This window comes from Somniosus microcephalus, chromosome 4 (genome assembly GCF_052327205.1).
Source record: "Somniosus microcephalus isolate GS21.2 chromosome 4, FLI_Smic_1.0, whole genome shotgun sequence".
Lineage (NCBI taxonomy): Eukaryota > Metazoa > Chordata > Chondrichthyes > Squaliformes > Somniosidae > Somniosus > Somniosus microcephalus.
The window spans coordinates 185,538,114-185,563,924 of NC_140990.1; the positions used below are offsets into that span (position 1 = coordinate 185,538,114).

General features: G+C 53.2%; 1 protein-coding gene across 2 annotated transcripts in view; it reads right to left on the reverse strand.

The window, feature by feature from the left end:
* LOC147120071 (transmembrane protein 237-like) overlaps positions 1–25,811 on the reverse strand; it is a 91,988-nt gene that overhangs the window by 25,374 nt on the left and 40,803 nt on the right. For both annotated transcript variants that reach the window (XM_085985607.1, XM_085985608.1), the window contains exons 3-6: positions 25,604–25,617; positions 12,984–13,037; positions 10,692–10,811; positions 4,576–4,675 (exon numbers count right to left, since the gene is read on the reverse strand). In XM_085985607.1, coding sequence (XP_085841733.1) covers positions 4,576–4,675; positions 10,692–10,811; positions 12,984–13,037; positions 25,604–25,617 — 288 coding nt within the window. The remainder of the gene's footprint in view (positions 1–4,575; positions 4,676–10,691; positions 10,812–12,983; positions 13,038–25,603; positions 25,618–25,811) is intronic.

Below are 25,811 nucleotides of genomic sequence, written 5' to 3' on the forward strand. Positions count from 1 at the left end.
AAACCAGGAAGGGAGCGGGCTGGTGAGAAAAAGACCAGGAAGGGAGCGGGCTGGTGAGAAAAAAACCAGGAAGGGAGCGGGCTGGTGAGAAAAAAAACCAGGAAGGGAGCGGGCTAGTGAGAAAAAAACCAGGAAGGGAGCGGGCTAGTGAGAAAAAGCCGGGAAGGGAGCGGGCTGGTGAGAAAAAAACCGGGAAGGGAGCGGGCTGGTGAGAAAAAGCCGGGAAGGGAGCGGGCTGGTGAGAAAAAAAACCAGGAAGGGAGCGGGCTGGTGAGAAAAAAACCAGGAAGGGAGCAGGCTAGTGAGAAAAAGCCGGGAAGGGAGCGGGCTGGTGAGAAAAAGCCGGGAAGGGAGCGGGCTGGTGAGAAAAAAAACCAGGAAGGGAGCGGGCTGGTGAAAAAAAAACCAGGAAGGGAGCGGGCTAGTGAGAAAAAGCCGGGAAGGGAGCGGGCTAGTGAGAAAAAAAGCAGGAAGGGAGCGGGCTAGTGAGAAAAAGCCGGGAAGGGAGCGGGCCGGTGAGAAAAAAACCAGGAAGGGAGCGGGCTGGTGAGAAAAAAAACCAGGAAGGGAGCGGGCTGGTGAGAAAAAAAACCAGGAAGGGAGCGGGCTAGTGAGAAAAAGCCGGGAAGGGAGCGGGCTGGTGAGAAAAAAACCAGGAAGGGAGCGGGCTAGTGAGAAAAAGCCGGGAAGGGAGCGGGCTGGTGAGAAAAAAACCGGGAAGGGAGCGGGCTGGTGAGAAAAAAACCAGGAAGGGAGCTGGCTGGTGAGAAAAAGCCGGGAAGGGAGCGGGCTGGTGAGAAAAAGCCAGGAAGGGAGCGGGCTGGTGAGAAAAAGCCAGGAAGGGAGCGGGCTGGTGAGAAAAAGCTGGGAAGGGAGCGGGCTGGTGAGAAAAAAACCAGGAAGGGAGCGGGCTAGTGAGAAAAAAACCAGGAAGGGAGCGGGCTCGTGAGAAAAAGACAGGAAGGGAGCGGGCTCGTGAGAAAAAGACAGGAAGGGAGCGGGCTGCTGAGAAAAAGCCGGGAAGGGAGCGGGCTCGTGAGAAAAAAACCAGGAAGGGAGCGGGCTGGTGAGAAAAAGCCAGGAAGGGAGCGGGCTGGTGAGAAAAAAAACGGGAAGGGAGCGGGCTAGTGAGAAAAAAACCAGGAAGGGAGCGGGCTCGTGAGAAAAAGACAGGAAGGGAGCGGGCTGCTGAGAAAAAGCCGGGAAGGGAGCGGGCTCGTGAGAAAAAGACGGGAAGGGAGTGGGCTCGTTAGCGTGATTGTTTTTAAAAAAGCAGAAACATCATGCTTCGGTTGTTGGAGTGCACAGGACGGTCCTGTGCAGCTTCCGGTTCGTTGGCAGCAGTCACTCCGGAAAAAAAAGGGCAGGCAGGTTTTAAACAGAAACTGAGGTGCAGGACTGGAGCTGGAAGCTAAGATATAGGAGGTCAGTTTTTACAACCAGAAATTGTCCAGCAAGAAAGGTGATGGAAAATCAAGTCAGTCAGCCCACAACAGCTCATGGTTTGTGATGTGAAAATTGAGTAAAGCAAAAGGGATTTAATTGAAACTGTTACTCAGTACATTCATTAGTTTGTAAAATAAAACATCTTAACAACTATAGTGCTTTTTCAGTTTGCCTTCTGAAAGATTGGAGAAGCACACATCCAGTTTGGATCACAAGGGGGTTTGATAGTTACCGCTCAGGATTGCAATACCGATTTATCAGATACTAGCTGAAGTGCCCGGCGGTGCCGAGGCTTTTTCGAGGGATGTTGTTGTTGGAGGAGAGAGAAAGAGAGCGACTGGGGGTGGGGGGAGGGAGGGAGGGTGGGGGGAAAGGGAGGGAGGGCAGGGGGGGAGGGGAGGGAGGGCGGGGGGGGAGAGGGAGGGCGGGAGGGGAAAGGGAGGGCGGGGGGGGAAAAGGGAGGGCGGGGGGGGAAAGGGAGGGCGGGGGGGGAAAGGGAGGGCGGGGGGAAGGGAGGGCGGGGGGGGAAGGAGGGGGGAAGGGAAGGGGGGAGGGGGAAGGGAAGGAGGGGGGAAGGGGAGGGGAGGGAGGGCGGGCCCCCCCCCCCCCGAGGGTCGCGGCCGCCCCCCCCACCGAGGGTCGCGGCCCCCCCCCCACCGAGGGTCACGGCCCCCCCCCCACCGAGGGTCGCGGCCCCCCTCCCACCGAGGGTCGCGGCCCACCCCCCGTGGGTCGCGCCCCCCCCCCCCCACGAGGGGGGCGGCCCCCGCAGAGGGTCGCGCCCCCCACCCCCCCGAGGTGAAGACCGCCGATTGCGGCTGTGCGAGATGGCCGGGGGGCCGGTTGCCAGGGTGACGGTTGATGCTCAGCAAGCCCCGCCCCCCGGCCGAGCCAGAGAGAGACGCCGCGTCTCAGCTCCTGCTGCGTGCGCACCCTAGCGGCGCTGGGCTGAGGCTCGGCCCTCCAGCCTTCGAGTGGGGCCGGGAGGTGCCTAGCTCGGGCGTGGGTGCGAAGGAGAAGCCGAGGCTTCGAGGCCTACCTGGAAAAACGGGGAAAGGTAGGAAAATTAATGAGATTAGATAAGTTAATTACTTTCTAAGTCATTTTTTTTTTTAAAACAATATGTGTTTTAAAAGCAACGTTTTTTTTTTAAGACGCAGAAAGCGGGAAAAAGAAAGGAAAAGTTTGGAATCAAGATGGCGGCGACTCACCTCGGTTCAGAACGATAAGGCCCGGCCACACACGCACCGATTGGCCCGGCGGCACACGCCAGCAACCCGGCGTACGATTGGTCGAGCTCGAGGTCACTCTGGCGCTAATGAGCGGATAATTAGATGCTAATGAGCAGAACGTTGAAGGTTTTTGGGATACCGCGGGCGCAATTTTAGCCCGGCCGAAACGTAAATACGCTTAAAACCGTCTCGGAAGCGTAAGCTTTCTTTGGAGGTAACACGCACGTAGGTACGCCCTGTAACTTTCGAGCGCATAGCCCGACAGACGCACAGGCGATGACAGACAGAATGACAGACAGACAGACAGACAGATGTACCGATTTATATATATAGACTAGCTGAAGTGCCCGGCGGTGCCGAGGCTTTTTCGAGGGCATGTTGTTGTTGGAAGAGAGAGAGAGAGAGAGCGACTGGGGGGGGGGGGGAAAAGAGAGAGAGAGAGAGAGAGAGAGAGAGAGAGAGAGAGAGAGCGCGCGACGGGGGGGGGGGGGAAGAGAGAGAGCGACTGGGGGGGAAGAGAGAGAGAGAGAGAGAGCGCGACTGGGGGGTAGAGAGAGAGCGACTGGGGGGTAGAGAGAGAGCGTGGGTGGGGGGAAGGGAGGGCGGGGGGGAATGGAGGGCGGGGGGGAAGGAAGGGGGGAAGGGAGAGCGGGGGGGAAGGGGGGAAGGGAGGGCGGGGGAAGGGAGGGCGGGGGAAGGGAGGGCGGGGGGAAGGGAGGGCTTGAGGCTGAGAGACAAGCACGGCCACGCCCGGTTGCCGGGGTAACCCTGCCGCGCCGCCCCGCACTGCCGAGAGCCCAGCTCTCCGAGCCCCGCTCCCCCCCCCGGCCGAGAGCCGCGCTCTCCGAGCCCCACCCCCCCCGGCCGAGAGCCGCGCTCTCCGAGCCCCAGCCGGCCCGCACTCCCGTTGCCGGGGTAACCCGATCCGCACTCTCGAGAGCCCCGCCCCCCCCCCCGCCCGAGCCGAGCGCGGAACAGAGTCTCACCTCCTGCTGCGCGCGCACCCTGACCCACGTGGCTGACGCCGTTGCCCCGGGTAACGTGACACGGGGGGGGGGGGGTGGGGGGGGGGGCGGTGGTGAGGAGCTTAGCAGCAGCCCAGTTACCTAGCTCGGGCCTGGCTGGGCAAGAAAGGCCCAGGCTTTCAGGCCTAAGAAAAAAACGGGCAAAGGTAGGAAAAAGAATGTTCAGGTGAGATAAAATATTTACAAATGAATGATTTATTTTAAAAGAATTTAATAAATTGAATTTTATTTTGCTGGAAATGTATATTTGAAAAGAAAGACGCAGAAAGCAGGAAAAAGAATGGAAGCAAGATGGCGGCTACTCACCTCGGTTCAGAACAATAAGGCCCGCCCACACACGCACCGATTGGTCGACCGTCAGGTGACCAAAGCGTAGGATTGGTCAATCGTCCCGTCACTCGACCGTAGGAGGGCCCGGCCGCACGCGGCAGCAAGCCACCGTACGATTGGTCGACCTCGAGGTCACTCTGTCGCTAATGAGCGGATAATGAGATGCTAATGAGCGGAACGTTGAAGGTTTTTCAGATACCGCGGGCGCGATTTTAGCCCGGCCGAAACGTAAATACGCTTAAAACCGTCTCGGAAGCGTAAGCTTTCTTTGGAGGTAACGCGCGCGTAGGTACGCCCTGTAACTTTCGAGCGCATAGCCCGACAGACGCACAGGCGATGACAGACAGAATGACAGACAGACAGACAGACAGATGTACCGATTTATATATATAGATAGATAGATAGATTGGGCAGCACAGGCACACTCTGGAACACAAAATATTTGGAGCATTTACAGTTGCGACCAGCACTGCTGCACTCAACAGAATATCAAAGGGGACCCAAAACTTATAACGGGACTGTTACTGGTTATTGGCACTCACTTGGCTCTCTTCCTGGTTTTCCGGGAAACGTCATCATCTGGTCCACTGTACAAATTGCACACGTCAGAGGCATTCTGCTGGGTGATGGAGTTTTCCAAATCTATACCGAATAGTAGATTTACAATTAGACTTTGCCAGTGGCCTCATTTTATTTTCTATCACTTTAAATTGAAGCTTCTCCAGGCTTCCCAAAGGCCTAGTGGATGAAGACACTGGTTGGTGTAACACCAACATATACATCACAGGTCTCATGTTCAGAATAGACTTCAAAACTTGCACCTGGTACAGATACACAAGAACAGGAACCTGCACCTGGTACAGACACACAGGAACAGGGACCTGGTACAGACACACAGGAACAGGAATCTGCAACTGGTACACACAGGAACAGGAACCTGTATCTGGTACAGACACACAGGAACAGGAATCTGCATCTGGTACAGACACACAGGAACAGGAATCTGCACCTGGTACAGACACACAGGAACAGGAATCTGCACCTGGTACAGACACACAGGAACAGGAACCTGCACCTGGTACACACAGGAACAGGAACCTGGTACAGACACACAGGAACAGGAACCTGCACCTGGTACAGACACACAGGAACAGGAATCTGCAACTGGTACACACAGGAACAGGAACCTGTATCTGGTACAGACACACGGGAACAGGAACCTGCACCTGGTACAGACACACAGGAACAGGAACCTGCACCTGGTACAGACACACAGGAACAGGAGCTTGCATCCGGTACAGCCACACGGTAACAGGAACCTGTATCTGGTACAGACGCACAGGAACAGGAACCTGTATCTGGTACAGACACACAGGAACAGGAACCTGCACTTGGGTACAGACACACAGGAACAGGAACCTTCATCTGGTACAGACACACAGGAACAGGAACCTGTATCTGGTACAGACACACAGGAACAGGAACCTGCATATGGTACAGACTCACAGGATCAGGAACCTGCATCTGGTACAGACATACAGGAACAGGAACCTGCATCTGGTACAGGCACACAGGAACAGGAACCTGTATCTGGTACAGATACACAGGATCAGGAATCTGCATCTGGTACAGACAGACGGGAACAGGAACCTGGTATAGGCACACAGGAACACGAACCTGCATCTGGTACAGGAACACAGGAACAGGAACCTGTATCTGGTACAGACACACAGGAACAGGAAGCTGCACCTGGGTACGGACACACAGGAACAGAAACCTGCATGTGGTACAGACACACAGGAACCTGCATGTGGTACAGACACACAAGAACCTGCATCTGGTACAGGCACACAGGAACAAGAACCTGCATCTGGTACAGACACACAGGAACCTGCATCTGGTACAGACACACAGGAACAGGATCCAGCATCTGGTACAGACACACAGGAACAGGAACCTGTATCTGGTACAGACACACAGGAACAGGAACCTGCATCTGGTACAGGCACACAGGAACAGGAACCTGTATCTGGTACAGATACACAGGAACAGGAATCTGCACCTGGTACAGGCAGACGGGAACAGGAACCTGGTATAGACACACAGGAACACGAACCTGCATCTGGTACAGACACACAGGAACAGGAACCTGTATCTGGTACAGACACACAGGAACAGGAAGCTGCACCTGGTACAGACACACGGGAACAGGAACCTGGTATAGTCACACAGGAACAGGAACCTGCATCTGGTACAGGAACACAGGACAGGAACCTGTATCTGGTACAGACACACAGGAACAAGAACCTGCATCTGGTACAGACACACAGGAACAGGAACCTTTATCTGGTACAGACACAGAGGAACAGGAATCTGCGCCTGGTACAGATGGGAACAGGAACCTGGTATAGACACACAGGAACACGAACCCGCATCTGCTACAGCCACACAGGAACAGGAACCTGTATCTGGTACAGACCCACAAGAAGAGGAACCTGCATCTGGTACAGATACACAGGAACAGGAACCTGTATCTGGTACAGACACACAGGAACAGGAATCTGCACTTGGGTACAGACACACGGGAACAGAACCTGTATCTGGTACAGACACACAGGAACCTACATCTGGTACAGACACACAGGAACAGGAACCTGTATCTGGTACAGACACACAGGAACCTGTATCTGGTACAGACACACAGGAACAGGAACCTGCACCTGGTACAGACACACAGGAATAGGAATCTGCACCTGGTACAGACACACAGGAACAGGAACCTGTATCTGGTACAGACACACAGGAACAGGAACCTGCACCTGGTACAGACACACAGGAACAGGAACCTGCACCTGGTACAGACACACAGGAATAGGAATCTGCACCTGGTACAGACACACAGGAACAGGAACCTGCATCTGGTACAGACACACAGGAACAGGAACCTGTATCTGGTACAGACACACGGGAACAGGAATCTGCACTTGGGTACAGACACACGGGAACAGAACCTGCATCTGGTACAGACACATAGGAACAGGAACCTGTAGCTGGCACAGACACACGGGAACTGGAATCTGCACTTGGGTACAGACACACGGGAACAGAACCTGCATCTGGTACAGACACATAGGAACAGGAACCTGTAGCTGGCACAGACACACGGGAACCGGAATCTGCATCTGGTACAGACACACGGGAACAGGAACCTGTATCTGGTACACACAGGAACAGGAATCTGTACCTGGTACACACAGGAACAGGAATCTGCACCTGGTACACACAGGAACAGGAATCTGCACCTGGTACAGACACACAGGAACAGGAATCTGCACCTGGTACAGACACACGGGAACAGGAATCTGCACCTGGTACAAACGCAAGAGGAAAAGGCAGAAACACCACCAACTAGATACCTTCTTGCCATATCCTTCAACCGTACTGACCACAACTCCAACCCCACTTACCCACCTTCTCATATCCCCCAACCCCACCTTCTCATCATATCCCCCAACCCCACCTGCTCACCTTCTCGCCATATCCCACAAACCAACCTACCCACCTTCTCATTATATCCCTTAACACCACCATAGGAACATGAGTAGGCCACTGAACCCCTCGAGCCTGTTCCACCACACAATGAGATCATGGCTGATCTGCGACCTAACTCCATATACCCACCTTTGGCCAATATCCCTTAATACCTTTGATTAACAAAAATCTATCAATCTCAGATTTAAAATTAACAATTGATCTAGCATCAAATGCCGTTTGCGGAAGAGAGTTCCAAACTTCTACCACCCTTTGTGTGCAGAAGTGTTTCCTAATTTCACTCCTGAAAGGTCTGGCTCTAGTTTTCAGACTATGCCCCCCAGTCCTAGAATCCCCAACCAGCAGAAATAGTTTCTCTCTATCTACCCTATCTGTTCCCCTTAATATCCCGAAAACTTCAATCAGATCACCCCTTAACCTTCTAAATTCTAGAGAATACAACCCTAATTTGTGTAATCTCTCCTCATAACTTAACCCTTGAAGTCCAGGTATCATTCTGGTAAACCTACTCCCTCCAAGGCCAATATATCCTTCCTAAGGTCTGGTGCCCAGAACTGCTCATAGTACCTCAGGTGTGGTCTAACTAGGGCTTTGTATAGCTGCAGAATAACTTCTACCCTCTTGTATTCTAGTCTAGATATAAAGGCCAGCATCCCATTAGCTGTTCATGACATTTTAATGATCTATGTACCTGGATCACTTAAGTCTCTTTGGACCTCCACTGTTTTTGGTTTTCACCATGTAGAAAGTACCCTGTTCAGGTCCAAAGTGGGTGACCTCACATCTCATGACCCCATGTGTGCTGTCCACTTCACTGTCCTTCCCTTGTAGCTTATTCCACAACTATGTCCCCTTTGGATGAAAAATTTCCCCCCTTCCCTCAAGACTTCCCTTCTTGCTCATAATTTCCTAATTTTTAATCCGTGTCCCTTGGGATCTGAACTCTTTACCAACAGAGAACAATTTGCGTTGATCAGTTTTAGCAGGCACCTTTATAATCTTGAAAACCTCAATTAGGTCACTTCAAAATCTCCTCTTCACCCAAAAAGAACCTGATTTTGTCTTTAGTCATTTCTTGGGAGCCACTGCTCTAAGTGATACAGTGAAGTTGCTTTAAATGTATGTCTTTTTTGGAAGCTAAACACATGCTCTGAACTGTGCTGACTTGCGATTTGGTCAGTGGGTGTATTGTAAGGCAGGTTTGAAACTGGGTGGTGCAGCGAGATAGACAATGTCCTTTTTTAATTATTTATTCTCGAGATGTGGAAACGCTGGAAAGGCAGCATTTATTGCACATCACTAGCTGGCCCCGAGTCAACCACAATGTGTGGGACTTGAGTCACATGTAGGTCAGACTGGGCAACGGAGCCAGGTTCCTCCCTGAAGGGCATTCTCTCTGGGAGAGGTGTGTAGCAGGACTATAACATCCAGGGTGAGGAGCGGCCAGGGTGAGCCCCCGGGGGAGGAGCGGCCAGGGTGAGCCCCCGGGGGAGGAGCGGCCAGGGTGAGCCCCCGGGGGAGGAGCGGCCAGGGTGAGCCCCCGGGGGAGGAGCGGCCAGGGTGAGCCCTCGGGGGAGGAGCGGCCAGGGTGAGCCCCCGGGGGAGGAGCAGTCAGAGAGACCACTCAGGAGTGGAGTGGCCAGAGTGACCCCTCGGGAGTGGAGTGGCCAGAGTGACCCCTCGGGAGTGGAGTGGCCAGAGTGACCCCTCGGGAGTGGAGCGGGCAGACGGACTGCTCGGGAGTGGAGCGGTCCTTATTTGACCCCTTCCTTATTTTCTTAAAAGATAGTCCAGCAAGACAACATAGAGCTGGCTTTTTGATGAATCTGAAGTTAAGTCTGGGACACCGCCCCGTTAATTACTCAGTAGAGTTTCTCTCCGACTACATACAGGAGAGCTGTACTGAAACAGCAGCATCAGACAGCAAATGAAAGAAGAATGGAACAGTGTTAGTCACATGGAACGGCTCTCCTGGCTGAACAGACCCGAGCACTTTGATGCAAGAACGAACAAATTACCTACACAAGGAAGTGTATGTGGGACAGTGCAAGTGATTAGAGTATAAAGCGACAGTGACCTTCTTGATCCATGCCTTTGTTACCTCTAGACTTGATTATTCCAATGCACTCCTGGCCGGCCGCCCACGTTCGACCCTCCGTAAACTTGAGGTCATCCAAAACTCTGCAGCCTGTGTCCTAACTCGCACCAAGTCATTCACACATCATCGCTGTGCTCGCTGACCTACATTGACACCCGGTTAAGCAGCGCCTCAATTTTAAAATTCTCATCCTTGTTTTCAAATCCCTCCATGGCCCCACAACCCTCCGAGATATCTGCGCTCCTCTAATTCTGGCCTCTTGAGCATCCCCGATTTTAATTGCTCCATCATTAGTGGCTGTGCCTTCAGCTGCCAAGACCTAAGCTCTGGAATTCCCTCCCTAAACCTCTCTTTCCTCCTTTAAGACGGTCCTTAAAACCTACCTCTTTGACCAAGCTTTTGGTCATCTGCCCTAATAGCTACTTATGTGGCTCGGTGTCAAATTTTGTTTATAACGCTCCTGTGAAGTGCCTTGGGACATTTTACTACTTTAAAGGTGCTATGTAAATGTAAGTTGTTGTTGATGATCTGCACACTTCTGAATTTAACCTGATCTAGAGAAGTGTCAGGGTCAGCACCGACTGCTCAGGCTGTTGTCCAGCAGCATTGTGATGGATTGATCGGACACTGTTACTCAATATCTCGGTGGGCATGTCCACATTGACGAGCTCTGATTACTTGCCGTTAAACACTGGGAGTTTGTTTGTGTGGGACAGTATAAACGGCCTGTTGGAACCTGAAAAAATCTCTGCTCTTAAACGGGATGTGCTTTAAACCAGAGTGAATTTAAATAGCATGTTTAACATCAAGTTAGTGGCAAAATCTGAAAAACTGCACTTGACCGATGCCCACTTAACTGCAATATGCACTTAAGTGGGTGTCGCTGTACTAAACTGAAAGCCTGTTGTCTGGGGTCTCAACACATCAGTGATTATTTCAGCAAAAGCCAAACTCTACGCTCCAAGAACGTCGACACTGTGCCGTTTGGAGGAGCCTGACTCTACTCACCAGCTGCTGCCAGTAGCTTTTTCCTCTTCTTTTTCTTCTGAGGAGGAGCATACTGAAGATCTGGGGTAAGGGGCTCTATGCTCTCAGACTGGCGCCGTCTTGTTGAACTCACTAGCGTATCTGAGGGACAAGAGGTGAAGGACAAGGGTTAAAGATGATGCAAACACTCTATTTTCCTTCCCCATGATTCAGTCCGTAAGGGCAATGTGTACCCGAGTTGTTCAGACCAGGAAAGTCCCATGGTTCGGTTGCGGTCTGTGCTGAGTTAGCAATTTTTAGCTGCGGTGACAGTGAGGACTGAACAATTGTCCTGAGCCCCAGCCAAGGGGAAACAAATCAGCCAGGGCTCTTGCTCCGGTGAACAGGATTGGACTCGGCTCTCCATAACTGAGCATCCGTAAGCTCACTCGTGGGCAATGGGGGTGGGGGCGGGAGGTTTACTAGTTGCTTTCTTTGAGACCGCAACCCCCTCTGCAAGATTCAGCATCCTCAGAGGAGGATAATTCAAAGAAAAAATAGACCGGCTTGCAAGTAATCATCATTACAGGCAGTCTGTCTGTTCCGTGGAATATTCAGTGAAGTCCAGTCTACACTGGTTTACTGTGCTCCAGAAACATATTGAAACACCTCAGTAGCTCATACAGAACTGTTCATCTGTCGCTTGATGATCTAGAAGCCACAGTACAACAGACATCACAAACAGCTGGGACAAAATGTGTCAGGAACACCATATTTACCTCCCCGCACCACCACTCCCCCACCCCCCTTTCTCCTAATTTCTTCTGAAGCGGTGACTCTCGTCAGGGTCTAGTTCCATGAATGTCAACAGCTCTCTGGTAACTTACCAACATGCATAAAGACAAGCTATTCAACTGCGGGGGTATCACCGCCATTTCCTCACCTGAGACCGGCACATGTACACTTCCTGACAATGAGTGGGCATCCTGGCTGGTATTTTCCCCTCCTGGCTTCACGGAGGCCAACTGCTGTGCCCCAAAGTCATCCCAGCAGAGATCAGCTAACTCTGCACAGACTGGGGATCAAACCTGGGACCCTCTGCTCTGTGTGGCTCTACACCACACTGGGCAGTGCATTTACCTACTGAGCTTCCAGGGAAGCTCTGTAAAAAGTTACTGTAGAACAAACACTCGTATCAAACTCATTAAAGTGAAATGTTGAGAACAAAGTGTTTACACATCAGTCAACACGTGGAACAGTTGAAGTCGGCGCCGGTTCCCTGTTGGAGTCACTGTCCGTTCCCGATTGGAGTCGCCTTCCGTTCCCGGTGGAAACTGGCACGGACTCCAGCTGGGTGCAGTTCCACAGACACTAACTTTACTGGGAGCCGGCGCTGACTCCTACAATTGTACTAGTGAAAGGCAACAGGAATTTGGACCCAACAAGAACTTGCATCGCAGGTGATGAAAGTAAAGGTCAGACCAAGGTAAGGAGTAAGGGTAACATTAAGAGTCAGGCAACAGATAAAATTATAGAACATAAGTACAAAATAACTGAAAAATAAAGCAAGAGGAACAATTAATAAAACAAATTAAATTGCCTGTACAGCAATGTGCACAGCATCCAAAACAAAACGGGATCTGGAAACAATAATTCATAGCGAGGAACCAGATGTAGTAGATATAACTGAAACATGGCTGCATAAAGAATAGGACTATCAATTAAATATTGCAGGATATAACATATTTGGAAAGGAAGAAGGGGATGTGGGGTAGCTGTACTAAGTAGAAATAACATAATGGCAGTAGAAAAAAAGGACATAGCTAACATTAAGATAGAAACAGAATCCATATGAATTGAGATAAAGGATAAGAAAGGATCGATCATGCTAATAGAGGTATTCTACAAACCACCTAATATGTAAGCAAATCTATGAAATGAGTAAAAGACACAGAATAATAATCATGGGAGATTTCAACTACCAAAATAAACTGGCAAGAAGATGTAGTGAAAGAGGAAAATGGAATGGAGTTTTTACAGCGTGTACAGGACTCCTTTCTTACCCAGTACTTAAGAAGTCCAACAAGAGAGGAATCACTGCTGGATATAGTAATGGGAAATGAACCTGAGCAGATAAGAGAAGTAAGTATAGGGGAACATCCAGGCAATAGCGTTGACAACATAATAAGGTTTAAAATAATGACTGAGAGATCGGATAAAAGCTAATTATGAAGGGATGAAGTTGAAACTGGAACAACCGGTGATACAGGTGTACCGGTGCTACACTGGTGATATGGCTACACCTGTGATACGGACGCAGCAGATGCAGCTTACCTACTCCATTGCTTGTTCTGGATTTTTTCTTTCTAATTTTGTTCATAGGTACATCTGTAATGGAGACAACAGCTGGGTTAATTTGGTTCAACGACAAGGCAGCTGGTTACTAACCACCAATAGGAACAATTCAAGGCTCCACCCATTTAAACCTGGACAATGAGCACAGCACTAGAGGGCGCAAGTACAACATTCACAAGCCTCAAGAGAAGATTCAGTATTAGAATAAAGTTCCCCCCCCCCCCCCCCACAAATAGCATAGTGGAGGCTAAGACTCTGGAGTCATTCCGGAGGCAATTAGCTGCTGTGATGGGGGAATCTCAGGTTACCACGGAAGGCTGATCTGCATAATATTTGTGACGCGGAGCACAGTCCCGGAGAAGACAGCTGATTCAGGATCATTATCTGTTGAGAAGTGGGATTAAGGGGTATAGATATATTGATGACACTGCTTGACTTATTATAGGGAAAGAAACTTTGTGCCTCTAGGTTGTGTCAGCCGTGGCTCAGTGGTAGCACTCTCGCCTCCGATTCAGAAGGTTATGGTTTCAAGTCCCACTCCAGAGACTTGAGCACAAAAATCCAGGCAGACACTCCTGTGCAATACTGAGGGAGGGCTGCACTGTTGGAGGTGCCGTCTTTCGGATGAGAAGTTAAACCGAGGCCCCGTCTGCTCTCTCAGCTGGGCGTAAAAGATCCCAGGGCACTATTTCAAAGTAGAGCAGGGGAGTTATCTCTGGTGTCCTGGTCAATATTTATCCTTCAACCAACACCACTAAAACAGATTATCTGGTCATTATCACACTGCCGTTTGTGGGAGCTTGCTGTGTGCAAATTGGCTGCCGCGTTTCCTACATTATAACAGTGACTACACTCCAAAAGTACTTCGTTGGCTGTAAAGCGCTTTGGGACGTCCCGAGATTGTAAAAGGCGCAATATAAATACGGGTCTTTCTTTCTTTAGGCGGCAGTGGCTGGGGTAGGGTCCATAATGGAATTATTATGCAGGAATTCTGGATGGACTGTACGTTTCTCCGCTCCTCTCCTGAAGGTGCTGACTTCTGAAATAGTTCCACGGACATTGGCAGCCCTCAGGTATATCAGCCTAGTGGCTCTTTAAACACGGATAGTCCTCAGGAGGAGGAACCCTGATGGATTTTGCTCCTCCTAAAACCCGTCCAATTGCAGCACCCTCGCTACTACTTTCATTGAAGTCAGCTAGCGCAGCACAGAACAGAGACTGAAGTTGGGACCTCTGGTCTGCATGGCTCAGTACTGCGCCAAATGGTGCCTTTATTCACAGGACTGTCCGGTGTCCGGGCGGGGGAGGGGGTGCTACAATCATGGAGGATATCGTGGCCGTAACCACTGGAGACACAGTTTATGAGCGGGAGAACGTGGAAAATAATTTTTGAGAAACACGCTAGAAATGCTAACATTGCTGGTACATCCCATGTTAAGCCGTGTCAGCTGTGGCTCAGTGGTAGCACTCTCGCTTGAGTCAGAAGGTTGGGGCTTCAAGTCCCACTCCAGAGACTTGAGTACAAAAATTTAGGCTGACCCCCCAGGGAAGTACTGAGATAGTGCTACACTGTCGGAGTTGCCATCTTTCGGATGAAACGTTAAACCGAGGCCCCGAGGGCGTAAAAGATCCCATGGCATTATTTCAAGAAGAGCAGGGGTGTTATTCCCGGTTTCCTGGCCAATATTTATCCCTCAACCAACATCACTAAAAACAGGTAATCTGGTCATTGTCACATTGGTGTGGGAGCATTTCCGTGCTTCCTACATAACAATAGTGACTACACTTCAAAAGTACTTCATTGGCTGTAAAGCGCTTTGGGACGTCCTGAGGTTGTGAAAGACGCTATATAAATGTAAGTCTTTCTTTCTTCAAGATAGGAAAGTCTGGTTGCAGATGCAAAAGAATTGATTTTTTAAAATAAAAGATAAGGGCCTAGAAATTCAGTTGTTTGCACCAGCCGCTAGCGCCTTAGGAGGAGAAGAAGTGGGGTGCTAAGCGGCTAGCGCCCAGGCGCAGCGCGATCTGCGCCTCTCGCGAACTTCAGTTAAGATTTAGCGGCGGCGCAAAACCTTTGTGTGCGCTCAGCTGCGCGCGCAGATCCTGACGTCATTTCATGGTGCAACGCCCTTTGTGCGCCCCAAACCAGAAATTCAGTGGCGCCAGCCTATTGTGCGCCTGGCGCCCCTAGCGACTGGTAGAGGGGAACGGTTCCCAGTTGCTGCGGGGCGCTAATTAAAAGGGGACTCCTCCTGCAGTATAAATGGCAGCCATTTTGCACCACTCCTTCTTTGTGAGAGACAGATCTTTGGAGAGAGACAAAGGTAGAGAGCTTTCTGGCTTGGTTCAACACTCGCACAGGTACTTGTGGCTTCAGGCCACAGCTTTGCACTTGTCTTTAACTTCAGAGTCATAGCATTGATTGGAAACATATAAATGGGGGCTGCAATGGGTGGAAACGTTGGGCTTCTCCATTGCATTCAAAGGGCTCAGACGCCGTGAGAGAGTGCCAGTCATGGCCAGACGGAGAAGGGGCAACAGGCGTCGGCAAAGGAGGCCTTACCCACCCAGGGTATACCGCCAGCTGTTCTCATATCTGAACATGTCTGAGGAGCAGTGTGTTCGGAGGCTGCGATTCAGAAGGGCGGTGGTCACTGAGATCTGCCACCTGCTTCGCGGAGATCTGCAGCCACAGCTGAGGAGCAGGACATCTCTGTCGGTGGCAGTGAAGGTGACGGTGGCTCTCAACTTCTATGCCACCGGCTCCTTCCAATCCGCTACTGGGGACATTTCCAACATCTCCCAGTTTGCGGTACATTGCTGCATCCGCCAGGTGACCAATGCCCTTTTCAGAAGGAGATGTCAGTTCATCTCCTTCCCCATGACCGTTGACAAGCAGCAACAGCGTGCAATGGGCTTTGCAGCATTAGCGGGCTTCCCCATGGTGCAGGGCGCCATTGACTGCACGCATGTGGCTTTGCGGGCACCTCTAGAGAATGCCGAGGATTACCGCAACCGGAAGGGCTACCATTCGCTCAACGTGCAGTTGGTGTGTGACCACAGGCAGCTCATCCTAGCTGTCAATGCCCGCTTTCCAGGCAGCAGCCACGATGCCTTCATCCTGCGCCAGACTTCTGTGGCAGACATTTTCGAGGCCCAGCCTCACCCACGAAGATGGCTTCTCGGGGACAAAGGCTATCCTTTGTGCACCTGGCTGATGACCCCGCTCCGTGCACCCAGCACCCCTGCTGAAGAGGGATACAATGAGAGCCATCAAGCAACCAGGAACATCATTGAGCAAACAATCGGCATGCTGAAGCAACGGTTCGGCTGTCTGGATCGTTCCAGGGGAGCCCTACAGTACTCGCCTGAGCGAGTCTCCCATTTCGTTGTCATGTGCTGCATGCTGCACAACCTGGCTATCCGCAGGATTCAGCCACTGCCAGCAGACATTGGAGGACCACCAGAGGAGGAGGAGGAGGAGGAGGAGGAGGACCAGCACAGGAGGGAAGCAGAAAGTGCAAGGGCCGCCCGTCGGCGGCTTATTGCAAGTCGGTTCTAGGCCCCCTCTCAGGGAATGGCTTGTGCCAATGGCAGAAGATGAATGTAGCCACTCCACAAGCCCTCAGCCGAGCAGGGCAACCAGGACTTCCAAAAGAAAGCATGGACAGTGCGATTTAAGAATTTTTTTTACTATGATACCTCTGTGCCCTTCCCACATGACAAACTAATGGAGAGAAACCCCCCCCAAAAACACAAATACACCAGTCTCAGCCTTTACAAGTAAAACAAATATACCAGTCTCGGCCTTTAAATATGAAACACATACACCAGTCTCGGCTTTTATATATGAAACAAATACACCAGTCTCGGCTTTTATAAGTAAAACAAAATATTTGGCCACACCTTCTACTTTTTCCCCTGTGAGGGTGATCCGTTTCGCTTCCGTGACTGGCCCCTACCCGCCCTGCAGCTCCTCCTCAATGGGACCCCAGTGGCTGCAGCAAGGCTGGGGGAAGGCTGCTGAGGGTCAGATGGTGAGACGGCAGATGCCCTTGGGGGTCGGCCTGGACCAGCTCTGGGCCTGGAGGGGCCGGCTGCTGACTGCTCCAACTCTGCTTGGGCGGCAGCAGTCTGTCCAACAGCTGGTGGCAGCTGCAATGGAGGAGTGACAGTGTTGGCTGCAGGAATGCTGCCAACCTGACAGATCACAGGCACTCCCTGGTCGGCTGAGACATTGGCACGCGCATGGGCCAGCACTGCAGCATGCGCAGCAATCTGCTGAGGCACAGACTGCTGGGCTGCTGCGGCACAGCGAGTGCCCCGGCGATGCCTGGCCGATCCAGCGAGTGTGGCAGCAGTTAGTGCCCGTGTGGCCCTGGTCTGTGTCTGCATGACAGCAGCCAGTGAATGCACGGCACGCCTGAGCACTTGGCTAGAAGCCGCCTGTGAAGCAGCGAAGTCCTGCTGACTCCTAGCCTGTGTTGCCGCGATGTCCTGCAGACGCCTGGCCTGTGCTGCACTGAATTGTTGCAGACTCCTGGCCTGTGCTGCCCCGAATTCCTGCACACTCCTTGCCAGTGACTCTATGGAGTCAGGCATCCTTGCCACTGCAGCCATGAGCTCAGTGTGCCTGCGCTCAGCCTGGGCGCCCATTTCCGCTAGGAGCCGCACCTCCTCTGCGCTCACCGTAGCAGGACTGGAACTGTACTCACCCTCCGGGGAGAAGGCCACCGAGCTTCCCCACCCCTCCCGCGTTGCTGCAGCCCGCTGGTCCCCGGAGCTTCACTATCCTCCGACCCTTCCCCCCTGCTCCCCTCCAGGGAAGACGTGTCACCATCATGGCCATGGGCTGCCTCGGCTGAGGGTGTCCCTGATGGGCTGGCTTCCTCTTCCTCCTCCTCCATGTCTGACTCGGACACAGTGCCAGCTTGAGGGGCCGCCTCCTCACCTGGCGAGTCACCATCTGAAAGCAGGGAGGCACAAGAGTTGCTTTAGAGTGAGGACAGGGCGGCAGCGAGGGAGACATGAGTGCTGCTGTGCACTGCATTGGTTCGATAGTGGCAAAGGATGCTGGCGTGAGGCGCAAGTGGAAAGGGAGAGGTCAAAAAGGTGATGACCTTACCATTGGTGCCCAGAACAGGGTCAGCATCTCCAGTGGCGACGGGGCCACTCAGCCGGCCTGCCATGATCCGCTCCACTCGCTGCTCAAGGTCGCTCAGCTGTTTCAGGTCAGGACGGCCACCCCCGGTCTGTCGCTGCTGTCTTCTGTTATGCGCCAGCTTGGCCTGCAAGAGAAAGGACCGCCTCTAAGTACAGTGTCAAGCCCTGATCTTGCCCGCACTGCCTCCCATGGTCGAATAGCCCTGACCGTGTCTAACGTCCTGATTGCGCAAGTGCTTTTCATGACAGTCCCATAGCTGCTGGATGAAGGCTGGCCATTAGGGCTTTCAGACCAGTTTGGCCATAAAGTGAGGTGCACATGCAGGGATGAGGGGGATACTGGAAAGGGTACTCACCCTGACAACCCGAGTGAGGTCGTTGAATTTTTTCCGGCACTGGGTTGGTGTCCTGCCAACCACGCTGCTGGACGTGACCCTGTTTGCCACATCCCTCCATGCTTTCCGATATTCGGCGGGCAGCGGCCTCCTGCCACCCTCAGGGAAGAGGATATGGCGCCTGCGGTCCACTGCGCCAACCAGCAGCCTCAGGTCACCCTCGCCGAAGCGCTGCGCTCTCTCCCTGGCCTTCTCCATTCTCCTGGGCGTGGAGCTGTTCCAGAAGCAGTGTTCAGGCCTTGCCTTAGGGCTGCAGTGTGCAGGGCGTGGCAGCCAAGCAATTCCACCCTCCCCCTTTAAGTGCTGACCGGCGCCTGACTGTCTGGCCTCAATGAGCAACTCGCCGCACCTGCGCTGCGCCCGCCTTCGGTGTTTGCGCCCCGGATCGCCAGCTTAGCGCCTAATGATAGTCGCGCATCGCCTGCTTTAGCGCAGCAGCAGCCTCTTGGGGCGATGCAACTGAATATCGGCGAAGGTGGCGCTAAGTTGCGCCGGGCGCAAAAGTTAGCGAACGCCATGCTGTAGCGCCCCAAACGTGGCTATACTGAATTTCTAGGCCAAGCAGTCATTGAGCAGCTGCCTGAAATTTACAAGCAGCTAACTCGTATTTACAGCAGTGTTTTTACCTCTAATTTACCTCCGTGTTTACAGCAGACTGTGTCCTAAAAAGGGGAGGCCAGCTTAAACACAGCTTCACCTTAGCAGCAGAATAACACATTGTAGTATAATGCACCAGTCATTGTGAAACAGCAATATCATCAGCTTGTCGTGACCAATGCCTTGGGATATTCACTAATTTATAAAGCTATTCCTCAATATAAAAAAAATCAAACTTATTCCTTCAATAGAGGCCTTGCTGCACAACTACTCCTCGTCTCTTGAAACCACTCTAGTGCCATCACTGACAGAAGGAACTACCTGAATTCTGGAATGCCTCCATTGGTTGCAGCCTGGGAGCCAATCCAGGGTTGCCTGACCCCCAAAATAGATGCTACTAGCCAAGTACTCCTTCCCTTGACCTCCCTTCCTCTTTCATCTTCAGTTTTCAATCCTAGACTGATTCCTGGGTTGGGGGGATTGTCCTCTGAGGAGAGATTGAGTAGACTAGGTCTATATTCCTTAGAGTTTAGAAGAATGAGAGGTGATTTCATTGAAACGTATAAAATTATTAAGGGGCTTGACAGGGTAGATGCTGGAAGGATGTTTCCCCTGGCTGAGGAGTCTAGAACTAGGGGTCGCAGTCTCAGAATAAAGCGTCGGCCATTTAGGACCGATAGGAGGAGAAATTTCTTCACTCAGAGGGTTGTGAATCTTTGGAATTCTCTACCCCAGAGGGCTGTGGAGGCTCAGTCGTTGAGTATATTCAAGACAGAGATCAATAGGTTTTTGGACACAAAGGGAATCAAGGGATATGGAGATACGGTGGGAAAGTGGATCTTATTGAATGGCGGAGCAGGCTTGACGGGCCAAATGGCCTACTCCTGCTCCTATTTGTTATGTTCTTATGTAATTTCAAAAGACTAGATGTGACTTTGATATTCAATTGTAAAGGAAACTGGGGAGCTCATTATTCTTCCCTTGACGTTCGTGCAAAGTTGCTGGCCTGGAGCTTCTGCTCAATTGCGCTGGTTTTCTTGGCGCAATTCGCCAGATAGTTACGTAACCGGCGCAAAAGATTGCGGAAGTTTAAGCGCAAATTGCGTCCAGCGCAACTCGAGTTTCCATGATCGTTTGCGCTAATTTTAAAAACATCGTGCTAGAAGCCACAAAACTGGCCATGCCCCCCAGGGTGAATTAATCACCACGGGGAGTTTCCGTTAATTGTGCTCGTTTGCAGGCCTTCAAGAAGGCTCCAAAAATTAAGCCGAATCTTTTGGGCGCAAGGACACTAATAGGTACGTTTTGAAAGGTTTCGAATGATTTTTTTTAAAATTTATTAAGGAACTGACTACTGTACCCCAATCTAAGTAGAAAACAGTTCTGTATATTTTTTTGAGAGTCATTTTCAGTCATTTAAAATCGGGTTACTCACAGATGGTGGATTGATACTGATTTTAAATGCTTATTTTTTATGTTAAACCCATTTTCAGTTATATTAATCAAACTTCACCAAGTTACCACTCTTAAATATATCAAGGAATATTTTTAAAGCAATTTTTTTTTAATTACACTTTAAAACTCTGCCCAATTGCACTGGTTCGTGGCAGATTGTTAGGTGATATGCAAATGAGTTTGAGTGAAAACGCGGGGGGGAAAAAATGTTCAAAATGGGTGCAATTTGCGCCGAAATAGCTGATTGTGTCCAAAGCAGAAACTCTACCCCACTATTTTTTTGTGGCCAATTTGCTGCCCCCTTCTCCTGAGGAGACCTCTTGCTGGGGTACAGGTACACAGACATCAGCCGATTTCTGGTAGCTTGTCCGTGTAGTCATTCTTCACATGTAAGCCGAGACAGTGAGTGTCAGCAAGACATTCAACTGTGGCGACACGCCACCACTGGACATAATCTGCTCACGGCGGCACGGACAGTTTAAGTAGACGCCCCCAGCCGGGGGCCCTCTACTCCAGCAACTTGTTTCCCGCAGGGACAGGCTGCCGGGAGCACTTCCTGTCTGGGGAGTATTTAAGTGGTTGCGCGGTCTTTTCCAGTTCCTCTTTGCCATGAGGTTGATTAAAGCAGTTGTGTTTAACTAACTCTGGTCTCGACTCCCACGTTTCCCGCGGTGTCTCAACACTGGTGGCCCCGACGCTCAGGACGAATCCTAAGCTAGCATGGCGGATACAAACGCAGTCACGGTTAAACTACCAGACTTTTGGGAGAACCTGGCCGAAGCCTGGTTTGTTCAAGCCGAGTCCAGATTCCGGCTGAAACACATTACAGTCGACGCCACGAAGTACGAACCTCGTCGCCTCTCTCACCTACGCCACAGTCCCCAAGGTTTGGGCAGCGCTGCAGGAGCCACCAGCGGAAGGCAAGTACGAACAGCTGAAGGCTGCGCTCCTTAAAAAATTTCAAACGTCCTCTTACCAGCGCAACTGCCAACTCCTCGACCTCCCCGGCCTTGGTGATGCTTCACCGTCAGATCTGCTCTCCCACATCCTGTCCCTCTCAGACGACAAAAACACCGGCGCCCTCTTTCGCACACTTTTCATTCGGCAGCTCCCCGCCAGCATCCGCCCGCTCATTGTGGAATCTGGCTCTACGGACCTGAATGAGATAGCCGAAAAGGCCGACTGGCTGCTCTCTGCGCAGTCCGCCCGCGACGTCGCGCCCGACCTCACGACAACGACCATGCACTCTTCCTGGCCCACTAGGCCCGACCGCCCTACCACTCCGGGTCACTGCTACTACCACACCCGTTTTGGCACTAGGGCCCAATGCTGCACGCCACCGTGCACTTTCAAACCCCCCCCCCCCCCCGCACCGGCCCCCACGATGGCCGCGGGGCAAAAGGGGCCACTACTGTACGTCACCGACGACAGCACCAACCGCCGATTTCTGTGCAACACAGGGGCCCAGCACAGCATCACCCCCGCCTCCGCCCTCGAAATCCAACGCGGCGCACGGGGTATCACGCTGGCCGCAGCCAATGGCTCTGACATCCGCACATATGGCACCCGCATGGTCACGCTCGACCTCGCAGGCCGCCGCCACCGCTGGGAGTTCCTCACAGCCAGGGTCCTCGGCCCACTCATCGGCGCCGACTTCCTACGCGCCCACGGCCTCCTCGTCGACATTCCGAGGCACCGCCTCGTCGACATCAACACTATGGCCCCCATCCCTGGCGCATTTACCCTGGCCCGTTCGGCCGGCCTGACGACCTACTGCCTCGCCAGAGCCACGGACGACTACTCGGCCCTTCTAGCCGAGTTTCCCGCCCTCACTAACCCGACCTTTTCGGCCAAAGCCGCCAAACACGGTGTGGAGCAGTATATCCCCACCACCGGCCCCCCGGTTTCTGCCCACGCCCGCAGACTCAACCCGGCCAAGCTGGAAATCGCGCGGGTCGAGTTCACCACCATGGAACAACTCGGCATCATCCGCCACTCCAGCAGCCCTTGGGCCTCGCCCCTCCACATCGCCCCCAAGCCCGGCGGAGGCTGGCGCCCTTGCGGGGACTACCGCCGCCTCAACGACGCCACCACCCCCGACCGATACCCGGTGCCGCACATCCAGGACTTCTCAGCCCGACTGGCCGGACGAACCGTCTTTTCCAAGGTCGACCTGGTGCACGGTTACCACCAAGTCCCCGTACACCCCGCGGACATTCCCAAAACGGCCGTCATCACCCCATTCGGCCTGTTCGAGTTCCTGAGGATGCCCTTCGGCCTCAAGAATGCAGCCCAAGCTTTCCAGCGCCTTATGGACTCAGTCCTCCGGGACCTGAACTTCCTATTCGTCTATCTAGACGACATTCTCGTTGCCAGCTCCTCCCAACAGGAACACCTCGAACACATTCGCATCCTGTTCGGGCGCCTAGCCCAACACGGGCTCATCCTCAGCCCGGCGAAGTGCCAATTCGGCCTAACCGAGATCGATTTTCTCGGTCACCACATCACCTCTGCTGGGGCCGTCCCCCTGCCCAACAAGGTGCAGGCCGTCCAGCAATTCCCCGCCCCAACACCATTAAGGGCCTCCAGGAGTTCCTCGGGATGGTGAACTTCTACAACAGGTTCATCCCCAGCGCGGCAGCCCTCATGAAGCCCCTATACGACTCCCTCCGAGGTAAATCCGGCAAGATGGCTGTAGCCTGCACCACTGACACGTCAGCCGCCTTCGACGCCACCAAAAACGCGCTCGCCGACGCCACCCTGCTCGCGCACCCGAGGGCCGATGCCCGGGTCGCGCTCACCACCGACGCCTCCGACCACGCGGTCGGAGCCGTGTTCGAGCAGTGGGTCAATGGCGCGTGGCAGCCACTTGCCTTCTCCAGCCGCCAACTGCGCCCCCCGGAGGTCAAATACTCTACTTTCGACCGCGAGCTTCTCGCGCTCCACCTGTCGGTCCGCCATTTCAGGTTCCTCCTGGAGGGCCACCCCTTCACCGCGTACGTGGACCACAAGCCGCTCACATACGCGATGGCCAAGCACACCGAACCCTGGTCCGCTAGGCAGCAACGCCAGCTCGCGGCCGTGTCCGAGTTTACTACGGACATCCAGCACGTCTCCGGTAGAGACAACGTTGTCGCCGACTGCCTTTCCCGTCCCGCCATCTGCGCGAATCACCTCGCGGTCGACTACGCGCAACTAGCAGCGGCCCAGCTCACGGACCCAGACCTCCTCTCGGCGGCTACCAGCCTGCCAGGGCTACGCCTAGCCAAGGTCGCGCACGGGCCCGAAGCCACGGCAGTCACTTGCGACGTCTCACTCGGCCAACCCAGGCCGGTCGTCCCTGCAACCTGGCGCCGCCGCATCTTCGACGCGCTGCACGCGCTCTCCCATCCGGGTGCCCGCGCATCCGTCAAACTCCTCTCCCAGCGTTTCGTCTGGCGCGGCCTCAGCAAAGATGTTCGGACTTGGGCCACCTCCTGCCTCGCCTGCCAATGGGCTAAGGTACAGCTACACACAAAAGCACCCCTGGGAGACTTCGAGGTACCCAGCCGCCGCTTCGACCACGTACACGTTGACAACGTCGGTCCTCTGCCACCATCGCAAGGCCAAACTTATCTCCTCACGATGGTCGACCGCTACACACGCTAGCCTGAGGCAGTACCACAGCCGACATCGCCAGGACGTTCGTTAACACCTGGGTCGCAAGGTTCGGCGTACCAGCCAACATAACCTCCGACAGAGGCGCCCAGTTCACCTCCGAACTCTGGACGGCCACAGCACGCAACCTCGGGGTGACGCTCCACCGAACCACGACGTACCACCCGCAGGCCAATGGGCTGTGTGAACGCTTCCACAGGTCACTCAAGGCCTCACTCCGCGCCGGCCTGCAGGACAGTACCTGGACTGACCGCCTACCGTGGGTGCTACTAGGCCTACGCACCGCGGTCAAGGAAGACCTCCAGTCCTCGGCAGCGGAGTTAGTCTACGGACAACCGCTGCGCGTCCCAGGCGAATTCCTTCCGGAGGCTACCACGCCTTGGTCGGCCGAACAGCAGCGGCTCAACTCTCTCTCTTCCGCTCAACAGTTCGCCCCACTTCCGGTCAACCGACACGGCGAACTCGCACCTCACGTCCCGCCAAACTTACAGCAGGCACGCTTCGTCTTCGTGCGACACGGCGCGCACCGCGGACCCCTGCGACCCCCGTACGACGGACCGTACGAGGTACTACAAACCGGGGACAAGGTCTTCAAGCTGCGACTCGGCGACAGGGTCGACACAGTCTCCATCGACCGGCTCAAACCAGCACACACAGAACCAGGGGAACAGGTCCCCGTGGCCCAACCTCCAACTAGAGGCCGTCCCGCCAGCAAGCCAGCACAGCCGGCGGCGAACCGCCCGGCCCCACCAACTAGACCGGCGACCACTCAGAGCCGCTCCGGCAGAACCATTAGACCACCGTCACGACTCGTCCACTCCTCCTAAGCGGGTTCTGGGGGGAGCTCTGTGGCGACACGCCACCACTGGACATAATCCGCTCACGGCGGCACGGACAGTTTAAGCAGACGCCCCCAGCCGGGGGCCCTCTACTCCAGCAACTTGTTTCCCGCAGGGACAGGCTGCCGGGAGCACTTCCTGTCTGGGGAGTATTTAAGTGGTTGCGCGGTCTTTTCCAGTTCCTCTTTGCCATGAGGTTGATTAAAGCAGTTGTGTTTAACTAACTCTGGTCTCGACTCCCACGTTTGCCGCGGTATCTCAACACAACCGTGATATTCAAACCAATTCTATTCATAGATGGTGTGCACACATGTGCAACCTTCTGCAGTCGCTCCAGACAATGAATTCCCTCCCTCTGTTAGGGGTCCTGACGCTAACTGAGGTAATTTGTTCACCAGTAAGTAAATAACTAATTCACTCAACAAGAACTGACTGAAATAACATCAGTAGTTACAGATATCACTGGGATGGATTCGTTGAAACAAAGGCCTACCTTTAGTTTTGGTGCTTCATTCCAATCAGCCCATAAAAGGAAAACAAACAAGGTAAACATATATAGATATATACACACACACTGTAAAACATTGCCGAACAAAGAACCAACAAGCCCACTGCTTTATCACAGGTCAACCCTGCCAACCCGCTTTCTCACCATATCCCTCAGCCCCACCTACCCAGCCCTTCACTATATCTCCCCGCTC